Source organism: Caloenas nicobarica, chromosome 2, assembly GCF_036013445.1.
Source record: "Caloenas nicobarica isolate bCalNic1 chromosome 2, bCalNic1.hap1, whole genome shotgun sequence".
NCBI classification, from domain to species: Eukaryota; Metazoa; Chordata; class Aves; order Columbiformes; family Columbidae; genus Caloenas; species Caloenas nicobarica.
Window position 1 is genome coordinate 66682644 of NC_088246.1, and position 17392 is coordinate 66700035.

Consider the following 17392-nt stretch of genomic DNA (forward strand, 5'->3'; position numbering starts at 1 on the left):
TTAAAATGACGTATGCTAAAAATGTTGGTAGAAGAGAGACAGTGCTGCTTCTTACTGCAGAGGAGGAAAAAAAAATGTAGGAATTCAAATGGGTAGATCTTCCCATTTGTAAGTAGTTTATTCATCATTTGCAATCCCAATAGGTTCTTCCACTGGGAAAAATAAAGTCAGATTTTGTAGAAAACTTGAACTTATTTCAGAAGTATGTTATATCAAGCTGATTGTGAAGAATTGTCCCCACATTGTTACCATGGTTTAGCCCCAGCTGGCAGCTAGAGCCACATGGTCACTCACTTATCCCTCCCTTACCCCTGGTGAGATGGGGAGGACAAGTGGGAAAATAAAAGGCAAAACTCATGGGTTGGGATAAAAACAGTTTAACAGAGCAGCAAAAGGGAAAAGATATAATAATAATCATAATATCTGTGCGTGTATATCCATATCTATATCTATCTGTAGAAAAACTGGTAGTAATTAATTGGAACATATTGTTAAGTGTAAGACCTGAGCATGACACAAATGGTATAGAATAAGAGGTGGAATGTGCTGAGTTGGCCAAGATAGAGATAATTTTCACAGAAAGCTGATAATGTCCTGGAATTGGCTGGGGCAGAGTTAATTTCCACATGAAGCTGGGAGAATAACAAAGGCAGGGCAGCTGATCCAGACTAGCCAGAGCACTATTTGATACCATGTAAGATCATGCTGAATATAAACTGGAGGGCTGGCTGAGGGGAGGAACTCACTGCTTGAGTGACTGGGGTGTTTTTTGTTCTTTGGACCGGTGGTGCCGTGCGATCATGTTTGAGCACAAGCTGCTCTCTGGATCTCTGTTCTTCCAGGATTAGCCATTTGGTGTATAATCATAACCATAATAACAATGGAAGAGTTTACAAAATGAAAGATACTCACCAACTCAGAAAAATTATGTCCAGACTGCATCTGAACAGCAATCCCCTGAGTAGCGATTATCAACATCCACACCAAACCGCTTCCCAAATCTGTTTTACTGCATGGAAAAAAGATTTATTGTATAAAAATTCTACCAATAAATAAAGAAGCTGACAGGGCTGGGAATTTCGGGGAGGAGGAGGAGGGAGGATGGAGAGTGCCAAGATAGCATGTCTTGCTGTTGGGAGTGCTGGACTCTTCTGATAAAGAAGCAGAAGTAGTAAAGCAGTGTGATATTCCAGGGGGACATTATAAGATACAGAGAAGCAGATCTCACAGCTGATGGCCAGATGGGGCGATCGCTCTCCCGTGTTTGGAGCAGTACCATAGCATCACAACAGCTGCACAATAAGGTGATACTCACTGAGAGCTCACTAGAAAGACAGTGGACTTGCTGGGCTAGAGGATTTCACTGGCTTTCTGCACCATTAGGCAGGCAGAGCCAATGAACTGAGGGAGTATCCAGTTAAATCATCTGGAAATGTGAGAAGGATGAAAGACTTCCCTTTTTCGCCAGGACTAAGCTAGTACATTTCATGAAGGAATATATCTGCATGGAAAGAGTGTTTGCATCTTACCCCTTTTGAGTGCAACATGTTAAAGGAATTTTAAGTCTTTTTGGTGCTCCAGCGGAGATGACAGTTTTACCAGTATCCATACAGAGCTGGTGATGTGCTTTGTGTTATTTTTTTAATATTTTATGATGAAACAGAGCTATTCTTAGTTAATATTCTTGTGAGCAAAGCCATTATTCAGTGAGTAAACATCCTAGAAGAATGTTAGTTTTAGCTATTTGCAATTTAATCTCAATAATTTATTGAAAACAATGACAAAGTAATAAAGTTAGTGAAAGTCAGAGTTAAAAGCTCTGACAAAATGGTCTTAGCTTTCAATATGACTTAGTGTAGCCCATAACATATATATTAACTTAAATATTAAAATAATTTGTGAATATCTAACTTTAAAAGCCATCACATAAGTAATGGAATACCTACTTCGAGCCTCCTTGCTTAGCACAGCCAGCGTGTTATGAGCTAAATTATATCTTTAGTTGTTAAGATGCCCAATGATGCTTCTTGAAGAATGGTCATTGGATGATACTGGCAAATCTGACCAGGATGACAGGACCGGTGAATTCCAGACATTACTTTGCAGCACTGGGTCTTTAAACTGTAGTTGTACTCCCCTGTATTGGCACAGAGGTACCTCCACACACAGTATGCTCCTATGAGAAAAATGTAGTTTGACTTTTCTCAGAGAAATAAGATGCTTTTTCTTTTCCAACACCTTATTTTGATGTAGCTTGGAATTTTATAAATTGCTCATACATCTTACATTTTTGCCCAATTTCCATCTTAATTTTTTTTATTACATGCTACATTTTTAAAACAATAGCTCATATTTAGTTCTCTAGTGATTAAACTTAGTCTCAGATAGTGATGAAGAGTAATGTTCTATCTCCTGCAGTGCTTCATGCAACAGAAATTTATTTGAGTGACACCATTTTCAACAGACTTTTTGCAACCCAAATCCAGGCAGAGTTGCTGTACTGTAACTGTTAGGCACTGATGAAGGAAGGCTTGAAGTTTCCTTTGCTGACTGCCATTCCTTGATATCTCCTATTACGGCCTCCGAGAGCTCTCCAGAATCTCCACAAAGCGATAAATCTACCATCTGATGTTCGTTATCAGAATTAGTGGTATCTGTAAACGAGAAGGAACTGGAGAGAGAACTTGATTCAAACAACAAAGGCCAATTTACCCTTTCAACATGTTGATCGACATGTATTTTTTGTTTGAATATTGACCTGTTCCCTTCTTGAGGACTTATTCGAATTCAATTGTCTGGAAGGAGGCTGAGGTTATTCAGGAAGGGTGAATAGATTGTCGTGGTTTTGTTTGTTTACAATAAGATTAAGAGATGATATGCCAGAGTGCATCTGTGCATTTTCCATTATGAAAGTGTCAGGTAACAGTCTAGCATTCAATATATTGAAAAGTATATTTAATTTTCCGTTGTCTTCTGCAAATCAATTGCAAGAGTATTTGTTATGTGATGTAAAACTGCTGCTGTTGTATTTGCCTATTGAAGAAATAGTCAATATTGTGTATTGTAAGTATTGTCTTATAACAGCTAAGTGGATTATTTTTAAACAACTTGAAGTTAATAAAATAACAATACTTTAGAGGCATAGTTTACTTACCTGTGATTTAGTTATGTAAGCAAAATTGTAGATTCAATTTTTTAGTTTTGCATTATCCAGTTCAATTACTATCTCTTTCTAATTAGTTCAGTGCAGAGAAAATTAGGTCAGTGTACAGTCTTTCATTGTAAAGCTTTTTTGCTACACTGTTTGCTTTTGAAATATGCCAAGCAAATGTTTAATTGTTAAGAAATAACCATTTTCAATGAGTTGGGGTAGGTTCTTTGTTATTAAACTTTACCATTGGTATAAATATCAGGAAAATGCCTTGCCAAATGGATGATTTTAGCAAAATTTACAAAATTGACACATTGTAGTAATTTCTGAATTTATTTTCAATTTTCTGTGGCTTCCTGACTTTAAAACTTTCTTTCAATTTAGATATACATTGAATGTTTACTTCAGAGAATTATAAGGCCATTGTTAAAATAGTTTTACAAGTTTCCAGAATATTTTCTCACCATTAGAACAGTGTACAAGTGTGCAGAATTTAATTAGATCTCACTTTACCGTTGTGTGAGTTAAAATACGTTTTGGAGCTGTCAATTGGAATTGGTGGATTTCTGCGAAGATGTTTTTTTGAAGAGCATTCAAAACATGACGTTCATCCAACTGCAGGGTGTCCTTCTGCACGCCGGGGCTGTGCAATAAACATTCTCTGCGCATTTTTCTGCATATTAGATTTCTGGATCATCCTTTAATCTTGCAGACAACGTTGGATGAGTCCATGAGGAAATATGTGAGATGTCTGGCATTTGTTCCTACAGCACTAAACATTGTCGGGTTTGTCATAGCATGAGAGTAAAGTAAAAACACACACACTTCAGCTTGCCAGTGTGGAGTTGGTGCTGTTTGTTGCTCTAAGTCAGGAGTATCAAACTCATTTTCACCAGGGGACACGTCAGCCTCGTGGTTGCCTTCAAAGGGCCAAATGTAATTTTAGGACTGTATAAATTTAACTACTCCTACATCTATACAGTCCTAAAACAACATTAGGCCCTTCGAAGGCAACTGCAGGGCTGCTGTGGCCCCTGGCGAAAATGAGTTTGGCGCCCCTGCTCTAAAAGCTGTGCGCTTGGCAGCATGCAATGCCAGAGCCAGAGAGGAGCACTAGGACAGAAAATTCAATGTTCCTGCACAGTTGGATGAGACGAATTGCCAGATGGTAGACACCTGAGTTTTGCAGGCCTGCTACGCACAATTGCTCACTATTTTATCAAGCGTACATAAAAGATGTCGCCATGTATCCCATGTTAAGAAAATGTAACTGCAAAACTTGGAACATCTCCCTGAAAATTTAATCTTGTCTGTCCTATGTAACGTTTAAATGCCCACAACACTGATTTTCCATCTGTGTGTTCTCAGATCTCACATCCTTTAACCTTGTTAGCCAAGTACTGGGCTGGCATCTTCAAATTTGACTGAAGAACAGTTTTCCTGGTTTACCAGCTCTAATTCGTAATTGAAGGATGTTGCCACAGAACCCATTTATCTAAATAAGTTGTTCTCGTAGTCAGTTCCTACAGAAGGGAGTCAAATTCCTGTTGCATTACCAAACAGCATCACCCTTCTGTCTGGTACAGAAGGATTTACAGAAAGCTGTGGGCTGCGTGCGGGTGGACGCTGGGACAGACCTTCCACATGCGGCTGCAGAGGTGTCCCTGGGGCAGCACAGGTGGTCCTGCCGGGCTGTGATGCTGTTGGAAGGCAGCAGAATGTTCCAAAACGCCTTTTTCAAACCATTGCCTTCCAAACTGCTTATGGCTGCTATGGGAGTATTCTCATTAGAGAGCAACTTGACTGTATTTGGTACCAAATTTAAGTTCTGATTTATGATGTCAGTGCTGTAAGCTGATTGCTTGTAAAAGACTAAACACATTTAGTCTGGAGACTCTACTTTGTTACTGTGCCAATTTTAGGAGCTATTGAAAAAAACAGGTCAATAATAATTTAGAAGTTTACTTGCTATCAGAGTAGAGATGGGGGTTTGCTGGTATTTGGTGTTTAAACTACACATGAACATTTATTTAAATACTTGCTGTAATTTTCTTTTGCAGGTTTAAAACGAGGTTTGGAAAAGGTTTAGGTTTGCTTTGTTCTAAGCAAGGGTTACGTTGCCCTTTGAGTTCCTCTGCTTATTAGATGTTTCTATTTTAATGTAGCACTGTGTATCTTAAAAGGGTATCATTGCGATGCAAAGCAGACCAGACACAATCTGGTTTTCAATTAATAGAAAAAAATGTTTTTTCTAACGTTATTTATTTTCAGCTAACTACAAATTAAGGTCTTAGGATAATAGAAGCAACAAACACTGAACTTTTTTTCACTGCTTTGTTCCCTGTGGCTCTTTCAGTGAGCTGAATTTGAATTGAAATCATAAGAATGAAGTTTTCGTTCAACCTATAGTTGTGCTTTGCAATCATATTTTAGTGATCATTTTAACAGAGCAAGAGCAGAATAGATTTTTATTTTCAATAATTTTTCCTGTGCTATTTACCATACACCGAGCTCTGTTGCAACTTTGGCATGTGTTCTGTTTCTGTCTCTTCATTTGGAATACCACTGAGTATATTCCTCACTAGCATTCTGTAGATTAAATTTTTCTTAAAATAACTCTTACACATGTGTAATTATAAGGGGTTTTTACTTTTAATATCATTCTTATTTATATTTATAGTTTATTTAAATATCTTGATAATGTATTTAAATATTTTTTCAATGTAGTTCTCTTTTTAAAAGATTTCTCCATCACATGGACTGGTGGGCCTCCTAGTACTGGGTATTAGAAAGGAAAAATATTTAATGCAAAGGCAAAGAAAATAAGAATTGTACAAGTTTTTTCACAGATTTGTCAGATATTTAAAGTTCTAAATTAAGTATTTTGGAAAGTTTAATTGTTTATGAGGTTAAAGATATTAAGTTATTATCCATATGTTTGTTTTTTAATAGCACTCAAGCAAGATTACTTTTAATAATGCATATCAGGCTAATGGAAGCCTGCACCATACTGCTGAATCATTTTCTCTAACTATCAGGAAGGAATCCTGTATGTGCTTAACTTTTCCATTCAAAAGTGTTATGCACTATGGCTCTGAAACTGGAAACAACAAGGAGTGGGCACAAAATAATGAGAATAATATACATTTTAAATTGTTTGTTATGTTTATAGATAAGCTGCCATGGGGATATACTGCTTTCTCTGAAGACATAAATGATTAATGGGATGTTATCACTCTTTTCTGAATTTGCAAATAGAAAGTGCAGCGCTACATTATTAATGTTTTTCCTCCATGTTTCTATCAGACTTAGCTTTGCATTTGATTTCATAATACTCATTTAAATGTTTTTGGAATAGCTTTGAAGCTGCAGTTTACAGTACACAAATAGTGAAAGGTGTTTATGTCTTAATAAGAACAAAACTCACATTCTCAAGAAATTTTTTGTTTGTTCTAGCAGGGGACTAATGCTTAGCTGTATTTTCTTTTTTGGTTTTAATTGTTTTTTCCTCCCCATGAGTGAGGAAGTTTTCATATCTAGATTGAAGAGGGCTGTCATTCTAGCCTTTCCAAAAGAACAAGATCTAACAATGAAGATCACATTCAGTCCTTGCATTTCCAACAGTACTGTTTAATACAACTGAGTGAGGGATGAAAATATGTCAGGACTGTCCCTTAAAGTTTTCTGGCAAGTCTTTTTGTAGACTGGAACTCCATTCTTTAATTAACTAGTTACACTGTTTCAGGGCCCTGTATTTTGTTGGTTGTCCTCACTGAAATCTAGTTGCTACGGGGCAGATTTAAATAAAAAAGTGGCTTTGTTGCATAAATTAGTAATTTTGCTAGTCTTTGTCTTAGCTATTTAGTAGATGAACTGTTCCTCGCTTTTAAGAAATAACCACCTGGCACTGAAATACTGTTTCTTCACAGCCCTTTTTTCTGTGGGATCTTTGCTATAGATTTTGGTCCCAGCAAACTCATAGTATCTGGGCTGGCTCTAAAAACCTGCTTGTCCTGCCATGTTCTTTAATACATCATCTACAGTTGTGTGTATGCGTTTCATATGTGTAAATCATAGCTGCTAGATTGTTAATGTTATTTTTAAGTCGGTAGATACCATCAGTTTCCATAGGTGCAGAGTTACAAATGGAGGAAAACAAATGTTTTCAGCTGTGAACATTGTGCTATAGATTCTGGCCATGCCTTTATTATCTTTACTTCTCAGTTAGCACTATATGAATACTTCCTATCCACTACTTGTTAAAAAATGCACAACTTTTTTCTGCTTTTGCTGAGTAAGACTCTTTCAGCTTTCTTTAATTCCCAATTATCTTTTCTCCAGCTAATAGTAGCAATAATAGCTAGAATAGGGCTGTATCTCTGAAGGCTGAAATCACCATGAAGCGAGCAAGTGAAACTCAAGCTCCACACATTTGTATAGCTTTTAATGGAAATGCGCTAAGATTTGCTCTTACTGGGCCTTTGTAGTCTGAGTGCTTCCTCATCCAAACTGCGTGCTAACGTAGGCTGCATGGAAATCAGTGTTATGCCTGAGAAACTGCTTTTTATCGTGTATTAGGCTGCATTTAGTGCCCTGTAACTCCCTCAGCAGGCCACATTTGAGTTTCAATAGCAAAATGTTCAGGAAATGCTTTCACCTCATCCCATTTTTCCTTGTTAGGCATTTACACCCCACACTGAATCTCAGGGCCTCAGCTTTTCCTCCCTGGAGTATTAATCCTACCACCCTGTGCTGAACAGGAAAACCACCTGCCGTTACTGTGAGGAAGCACTCAGTAAAGCAGCAGCAGTGAATCTTTTTGGTCCCACTGGTACAGCAGAAAGGAAAAATAGGGTAACGTAGTGCTGCTCGCTTCCCATTTTGACTTAGACTCCCCTCCTGACCTCGCACCCCGTCTTGTCCATCTCCCTAAAAAGCTGAGAAAGGAGATGTCAGATGTCACTCAGCCAGCCTATGAATCAAGTAGTCTGGGCTCCTGAGAATTAATGTTCCTGGGAAAGTGATAATAAGAATGTCTGTACAAATAAAAATTGATTTCTGTTTCAGTGTTGCTTACAAGCTCACAGGTTTGTATTTATTTCTTTTGGATAAACCTAGTTCAAGTCAGTATTTATTAAAGGTCTTTCTTGCTGTCTGCTACTTTTCTATACTCTCAGAATTGTTAAATTTCTTTTTTTTGCTAAAAGATAAAAGATCATTGTATAAATTTTTCATGATTGCAAGTGAATGCATTCTCTTCTTAATGAAACCTCACCTAGCAAGGAAAAGGACAGTTATTTAAGAGATACTCCCTTTGCATATATTATTCTGCTTGAAATTTGATCAAGTGATCAAGGAAGGATTTTGAAGGTGTTTCTGCAGCTGGTTATGAATTCTGTGCAATGCAATGTCTCAACTTTATTTTTGTCTCAGAAGTACATGTCTGATATGAAATTCCCTTTTGGCAAGGAAAAAAGATTTTAGGATTCCACAAATCCAAATTCTTTTGCTTATGGCTGTGTCCCAGTTGAAGCGTTAGATTTTCCTTGGAGATCTTTCACAACCAGGAACATGACTCTTTCAGCAGGGTATGGTGCACATCGGCTTCCTGTTTAAACTGGTTAATTCTCTGGAGATGCTAAGGAATGTGTTGTTCAGCCTGGCAGTACTAATCCAAAGAGACATAAAAGGGAAGAACAAGACCCCTATGTTTGGAAGCATGAAAATGTAGAAGCTGGTGCAGTGAGATTTGGTTAATCAGTTATGGTTTTATTTTTATAAAAAGGCAGAAACTTGGATATTTCAAAATCATATAACAGCATATAATGTATTTTGGTAATCTCTTGTTCACACAATGGATTTATTTCTTTTGGAATGTGAGAGGAAAGTAAATCAACTAATTATTTTCAAACAGTCTCATACTTTGATTTCATTCCTTGTTCAGAAGAATGGGAGAAATAAAATTAACAGTACTTTATTCTTTGCACCTACAGCTGACAGTAAGTAACAGCAATTAAAAATCAATTGCATGAACTGCCTACTGTTCATTCATTTAAAAGCAAGTGCTGTACTTTTTGTTTAGACCTGAAAACCAGTTGACTCCTTTAGCCCAATTTTTTTTCTCCTGTTAAATAGTGGTCTGTGATAATAAGCAATGAGATACCTCTATTCATGGACATTACCTCTGTCTACCCTTCCAGGGGTCATAAGCGCAAACTGGATGAAGATGATGCTGCCAGTGAATCCAGTAAAGAATCTAGCAATGAAGATGAGGAAGGAAGCAGTTCTGAAGCAGATGAAATGGCAGCAGCACTTGAAGCTGAATTGAATGACTTCATGTGACATTCATGCAGAAGACAGAATTTGTAATTATACTTTACTTCTCATAAACAAATCGGACTTCGGATGAGTCCCCTATGTCAGTACTCAATGTATTTCCAAAATGTGTGTGTATATTTTGCAAAGCAACACAAGAGGTGATACATTATTTTACAAAATCAGAAATAGATGTTTTTAAGGTGTTTTACTAAAGGAAAATATACTTTTTTAAACAAAAAAAGTATTAAATGGGACTTGGTGTGCTATGCCAAAGACATGTTAGGAGCTCTTCAGAACCTTCATTTACAGGACAGTGATAGAAAGATTGTGATTAAACATAGAGCAACTTTTTAAAAATATTGCAGTCTGTGGTTTATGGGTAATGGTCTTCAAAAAAAAGGAGGAGGTGAAGATGCGATTGTCTGGGTGGTACAGCAGGAACCTGATGAACTGGTCATCCTTTTCCACAAATAAACGCTATCGAATATAAAAGGATTTTTAAAATAAAAAAGAACAATTTATATTTGTATAGAAACAGAGAATGTGATATGCAAGCTTTGTGAACTCTGCACTTGACCCACCTGTCATTTGCTTCTAAGAGAATACGTAGTGATCAAAACTCATGTTCTTAAGTTACTTTGTGGAATAGTTGGGTTCTTTAGGGACATCGTTTAGATTTTAAACTTTCCTTCTCTGTAACCGGAAATTTAGCACAGCATACTGAGTGATCCTGTACTGCCGTGAAAAGCATATTCACCCATTTGTGTTGTCTTGGAAAGAACGAGTGCTACTTCAGTCTAGACAGGATTTAATTTCTTTGACAAGAGATCTGATGTAAAGTTTTTGTATATTCTATTTCATATTTGACCCACAAAACAGATTTTCTTTCATTTAATAAAAATTCATTTTGTACACTTTGTTTCTCTTTCCTGTTTGTTTGCTTTCATCAAATCCAAGGCACCTTTCTGTATTATCTTTCCTTTACTCTGAATGAAAATAATGAAACACATTGAAAGCAACTGCAAAATTGTAGATTCAGGCAGGTAACTGAGTCAGAGAAGAGAAACACTGGCTCAGAAGATTCCCTTTTCTTTGGTTGTGAACTCTTACATTCTGACATTTTCTTGGGTCTCTTTGAGTGGCCTCTGAAGATACTGTAAGAGTTACTGCTCTGATATTGAATTTCTGAGGCTAGAACCATGGTTTATTCTCAATTGTTAGAAACTGGAGATACAAATCCTTTTAAAACATGTTAGCAAAAGAAGACTCATTAACTCAGATGTCATGGTTAAAAAGTAGTACTTTCTGGTGCAGAAATACTTAATTTTGCCACTTAGCAGTAAAATAGAGAGAATACTTCAACAGAATCTTGGCGGCTTACAAAGAACAGCCTAGTATTCAAAGCTTCATAATGGCAATGAAAGGAAGACTGAGAAAATAGGAGAATCTTTTCAGATTAGTGCTGCTTCTCTGCTTCAGAATGCAAGGTCAGCATCCACAAGACAAAAATAGTGTTTTCTGTGGGAAAACGTTAAACTTCTTGGACGTTTATACAGGTACCACATAGCTGAAGTCTAGAGTGACCTGCCTACTGTAGTTCTCCATGAAAACAGGAAGGAATTCTCCAAGTGAGTTGCATTGTATAACAAAAGAAAAAGACTAGTGCTTGTAAAAAGGGAAATCAAAATAGTTTTTTTCAGCAACTTAAATGCAGCCTCCCCAGCCACCAGAGGATGACTCCTTGCAATTAAATATTAAAATGTCAGGGGTTGTAGGGTATGTTTTTTGTTTTCCTAAAATAAACCTAGTTGAAATAATACCAACTTTTCAGGTCACTGTGATGCTGCTAATGACTTGACAGCACAAATTTCAGCAGAGGCTCATTCTGGCTGATGCTCTCTGCCAGCCACGCAGCTCTGTGGCAGCGTTCGAGCTCGCTCTGAAGGTAAACACAGCCAGCGAGCAAAACGGAGTAGGTTGCTGTTAGCTCAGAGATGTTCTTCCTCAGTTCAAGCAGCTTGTTGGATGCTGCTTTCCTGGCACAGCAGTCTCGTAGCGCTGCAGGGAGTGGTTCCATACGTGTACAGTTTGAGAAGCTTTTTGCTGTGAAAGGCTGTATCCTCTTCCCAGTTTAATTTACAGCTGCCACTTGGGGTTTAGCTGGTGCTGCGTGTGTCCGGGCAGGAGCCCTAAATGCGACCAGCACTCCCCTAGACCCAATATCGTGTGGAGCCCTGTGTAAACACCAAGTGAGGGCTCCCTACCAGACTGAGAGCTGCATCTGTCTAGGGGTCTGGTGTCAGTGCAGACTCCTCCACCTCTACGGGAGCTGCGAAACCTGCAGTTAGTGCTGCACACACAGATCCAGGGAGCAGGCAGTGTGCTGCCAGAATTAAAGGCAAGGAGTTCTCCAATGGCCGTTACTGCACAGACAATTCTTATTTCGACATTAATTATTCCGGTAGGTTTCATAGAGTCATTCCAGTTGGAAGAGACCCTCAAGATGATCAAGTTCAACCATATCCTAACTCTAGCACTAAACCATGTTCCTGAGAACCTCATCTATACACATTTTAAACACCTCCAGGGCTGGTCACTCAACCACTTCCCTGGGCAGCCTGTTCCACTGCTTCACAACCCTTTCTGTGAAGAATTTTTTCTTAACGTCCAATCCGGACCCCTGCTCTCCAGTCCTCAAGGTGTGGAGGGGACCTAGGTTAGGGGGTTTTGAGAGACATCAGCCCATTGCTTGGTGGCAGAGCAACCCAGAAGGCATTGAGTGTGCTTTCTGTCTAGAAGAAGACTCCTGCTCCTTTAAGTGGTTGTATTAGTAAACTGGCCACCAGCCTCTCTCTGCACAGGCAGGAGACAGAAATGGAAACTGAAAATGTAATAGGTGATAAGTTAAATGCCCTGGCTAAACTGCCAGCAAGAAGTCTTTTGACACAAGAAGTTGCCACTCACTCCCAAAAACTTGGGCTTTTTTCAAGATACAGGAACATCCTAGGAAAGGCAAGAAATGTGCTTTGTGAAATGGCTTTTAATTTTTTATTAAGTGACTCATATCTCTTGACCAGCTGCTTTACCCTATCTTCTTGACCTGCTTCTGCATGTGAGGTAGCTAGCAAGGGCCTGCTGCCAGCAAGGGCTCTCACAGAGCAGAAGCAAAGACCAGACTCCCACTGAGGCAGCTGAACTTACTGAGCAGGGCTGGTTTCTGAAGACATACCAGGCATGGAAGTGAGCACAGAAGGGGCATACAGCATGCCTTGCTTCAGTAAGTTCTCTGCGCATGTGTTATCGCTGCTCTCCAGGAAAGATGACTCCTACGGTCTGACAGTTAAGAACAGGTAAGAGCAGTCATTTCCATTTAAAGACCAGCAGTGTTACGTTTTCCATCTCAATCTGCCCTCAGCAGTTCTTAAGAAAATGGGAAGACATCACAGCTGTGTGTAGAGGACATGGTGGGACCCATGATAAAAGCAAAAAGCATTGGGTAGTGGCCAAACTTTTCTCTTTGTGCCTGTACTGGGGAGGGGAGGAGATGAGGGAACACTGTCACTTAGCGCTGAGATGTGAAAAACTCCAAGCATGCAAATACTTTTTCTGTTAGGCTTTGTGTGAGTCTTCTCAGTGCTAGATAGTAACATCCTCTGCAGAGGGTGGAAAGTCTCAAGTTTCCTTCTTGGTGCTACTGCTAGCAAGAAGAGGTGACTGTCATACAAGCGTGAAAATCCACACACACAAACCTGGAGCTGTACCTAAAGATTTCTCAGCTCAGCCTATTTTTACTACAGTGAACATTGCAGTAGATGACAAGTCAGAGAATGAATATATAGTACTCCTGTTAAGAAAAGTGGATCTCTTCATGTAGCTGAAAATTCAGCATGAAAAGTCTCCCATAAATCATTATACCAGACTTAGCCAAAAGGAAAGCATTCATGAACCATTTTTAATTATAAAACAAAAGCACACATAGGAGTTCTTAAAAACAGGGTATTTTTAGAGTAGAAATGTTCCCTGGTAACTAAACCTTCAAGTCAAATTGACAACCACAAAAAAAAGAAAGTGTCTATGTGATACAAAAGTTAAAATAGGAGGAAAGCTGTGCATTATTTCTTTTGCAACTCTCCCCAGCAGAGCCTGCAAATCCTCTTTCTTTTCCTTGTCCAATTCAAGTTTATGTGCACCATGTGGGCCACTCCATGCCTTGTCTTGGCTTGTCTCCTTTACTTCTTCACCGAACCCTAGCTATTAAGTGCCCAATTCCATCACCAAAGTAACCTTTTCCATGACTGTCTTTATCCCATAGGTTCCAGTTCTCACTACCTGCATGCAAGATTTTATACATTGCTTTTCCTATCCAATACCACGTTATGTTGTCATTTCAGAAGTGTTGACTCCTGGCATCCAGCATATCCTCATTCTCCCACCCTCTCTGGGCAACACAAGGCAGCAGTATCTGACACCCCAAGCAGCATCACCTACAGCAGTCCAGTTTGCTGCAGCTGCATACCCTGGGCTCCTCCCGTCGACCCGGCTTGTTTTTTTCTGCACTTTCTTTCTAATGAGATCTTCCTTCCTACTTACACATCATGAATAGCTGTTATTTTATCACACTGTTCTGATTATACCAGCCTTTCCCCTCCCCATCTAAAGCACACTAAAAGAACATGCAGCTTATGCAGCACCTCTTCTTGCAATCACATCACATATCTGATCTCTCAAAAAAAATTCCAAAACCAGCACTAGATGTAAGGTTTCCTCCCCCAGCACAGCTCCATCAACAGGGTCTTCCTCATCCTGCCTTGCTGCTGGTCTTCCTCATCCTCCCTTGCTGCTGGTCTCCCAGATGCTGGACCAGCAAAAACCTTTTGTTCCCCAACTGTGAACTCAGCAGATACAGAGGCAGCTCTTGAGTGTGGCCACACAGTTAAGGTACAAAATTACAGAATAGTTTAGGTAGGAAGGGACCTTCAAGGGTCATCTAGTCCAACTCCCTGCAATGAGCAGGGGCATCTTCAACTGGATCAGGTTGCTCAGAGCCCCGTCCAGCCTGGCTGTGAATGCCTCCAGGGATGGGGCATCTACCACCTCTCTCGGCAACCTGTGCCAGTATTCCACCACCCTCATGGTAAAACATTTCTTCTTAACGTCTAGCCTGAATCTCCCCTCCTTTAGTTTAAAACCATCACCCCTTGTCCTATCGCAACGGGCCCTGCTAAAGTCTGTCCCCATCTCTCTTACAGACCCCTTTTAAGTAACGAAAGGTAGTCTGGCTCGGGAGCAGCGGGAGGCTGAAGGACCTGGTGCTCAATCTGTTGCACACAGAGTCATTACCTGAGGTGCCAGAGGCTTCACAAAGCCCATCCAGGTAAGCCTCAGTTTTTTCCAGGTGAGAAAGTAGCTACCACAGTTGTTTTAATTAAGAGTCTTCAACGGGTTTTATTTTATATATATGAGCTATAGTAACCGAGGAGTAACAAATACTACAGGTCAGTGTACTTTCTGCAGACTGGGAGTGAGTGCTTCCATGTGGAGGGAGGAAAATCTTTCATCTGGGGAAGCTTTATTTGTCAGTGTTGTACAGCTCATAACCATAAATGGAGAAACTCACCTTTGCTTCTGCTCTTGGCTCCCATGTACATGTCTCAGCTGGCTCCTTCCCAGCAGCTGTAAGGTCATTTTCCCTGAGACCTAGGCCAGCTGCTTTCCTGGATCTCCACTGTGCCCACATGACCCCCTGTGATCTTTTTCCTCCAAGGAACAATACTGAGTCTGTCATCATCAATATATGCATATGAACAGAGAAATTCACAGAATCATAGAATGGCCGAGGTGGGAAGGGACTTCAAGGTCATTGAGTCCAACCCCGTGTTCAAGCAGGGAGTGCCACCTACAGCAGGTTGCCCAGGACAATGTCCAGATAGGTTCGGGATGTCTCCAAGGATGGAGACTGCACAGCCTGTGCTTGGTCACCCTCACAGCAAAAATATTTTTTTTTAGGAGATGTGCAAGGAAAAAAAGGATGATCACAAGGAGGATGATTGCTGTTGCATATGTCATACAAGCTCTTTAACTATTCCATGTGCTGGCAAAGACAGAGTGTTAAGGAGAGTGTGGATTTTAACATATATGTGATAGGGTTTTTTTTGAGCCACTTGAGATTTACATATGGGAACAAGGTTTGAGAAGTATGCCAAGAATTTGGAATGCAGGATTGCTCGAACTATGGAGAAACAGAGATGAGCAAAAAGCCAATGCCTTGTTTTGCACAATCTCTGTTTCTGGTACAGCCAATTAGCCTTTTCCCACATCTTTTTCTTCTTCACTTTCTCATTTTGCTGGAGAAGCAGAAGTGACCTGTGGTCTGATCCCAGGGCATGATGGGGTCGCTCATATACCCCAACACTAGAGCACAAAGAGCACTTTGGCAAAGTGAGAGCTGATTTTGGCACAGATTCTGTACAGTGTATGCTGGTTTGGTGTGTTCATGTTATTCTACATTGCTGACACGCATTGGCACTTTTTCAGCTCCCTGGAGTTCTCTCACCTCTGCAGGTCCCATGCCCCAAAGCGTGTGCTGCCACGTTAATGAAGCCAAGCTGCCCACGTGAGACAGAGTTCTCTTGACAGACTGTGTTTCCCCTGTGATGATTTCTGTGTTCTTTCCACCCTCTGTCCTAATTCTGTTTCCTGACAAGACAGAGCGCCTCACCCAGTAGATATAAGTATGTGTGGCACTTCTAAATATCTCCATCCCAAGAAGAAGCTAGACCAACTTAGCCATTGGGGAGGTTTAGAGGTGCTTTAAAGGTTGAGCAGATGCTAACCTGTAACACCAGAGGTAAGAAAAGTGCGTTTTGCTGCCACATCTGTGGGGTGGACAGCCGTGCCCACATCTTGCTACGTGCTGCCCTCTTCCCCGAGCCGTCCCCTGTGGGTCAGTGTGTCTTGCCAGGAGACTGGGAAGGGGAAAGGAGCTAGGCATTCCTCCTGAGTCACCCTTCTCGAGCCTGCCCACTGCTCTCTTCCTAAGCTAGACTCTCGCCAGAGCTGGCAGACAGTAACTGTATTGCAAAGCCATGCAGGTTTAATAGGCAATGACAAAACGTTCATCCTTCTCCAAGTTAGGTGAGAGACATGAGCGATGCAGATGTTTCTCCTCTGCCCCTTCCACAGAAGTCTTGAAAAAGTGAATTGCAGTGACAGGTCTGTGCTCTTGGGAACCATAAGGGAGAAGCCATGGCCAAGGACCCTCAGAAGGGCTGCATCCTCCTCCCTTTCCCTTCTCTATAGGAGACCAATATCTCTAAGTCTCTGAGAATGTTTGCCTGTCTTATCTGTCAGATTTTGGATGTTGTTGCTCTTTCACAACAGGCAAGCTGTTCTCGCTAAAGCACAACCTACCATTGCTATTGATCAACTGTCAGCAGCAACGCCCGTAGGCAACAGCCTTCTCCTCATCATGCTGCCTTCAGACCGAGTGACGGTGCTTTTTGGCAGGGAGTACAGCAAGAAGTCAGAAAAGCTTTTTATCTGTTCAGATCTACCACTATGGATATGTATGACCCTTTCAGGACACAAGTATTAAATGTGTCACTTAGTGCCAATACAAATGGTCCTTGGGAAGTTCTCTATTTTAATTAAGTGGATGAGTTTGGTCCTTGGAGAGCTCAACATGTACTTGGTTGAATAAATGTTTAATAATTCAACTTTGTCTCTCCTAATCTTATAGCTGCAACCCACAGAAAAGCTTTCTTTTCCTTTACACTGAATATCAAATGAAGAATGCTCCATTTTATTTCTCTGGTTTTTCCTTCCTGTCTCCAGGTCCAAGTTCTGAGCCGTCCTCTGAGACCACAGAGGAGCCACACGTGAGCAGCAGCCCCATGCCAACTCCACAGGACACAGCCATCACCC

General features: G+C 40.3%; 1 protein-coding gene across 1 annotated transcript in view; it reads left to right on the plus strand.

The window, feature by feature from the left end:
* Positions 1 to 10388, plus strand: part of CTDP1 (CTD phosphatase subunit 1) — a 109798-nt gene extending 99410 nt beyond the window's left edge. The window contains exon 13 of the mRNA XM_065628069.1: positions 9352 to 10388. Coding sequence (XP_065484141.1) covers positions 9352 to 9493 — 142 coding nt within the window. The 3' untranslated portion in view covers positions 9494 to 10388. The remainder of the gene's footprint in view (positions 1 to 9351) is intronic.
* Positions 10389 to 17392: the final 7004 nt, after the last annotated feature.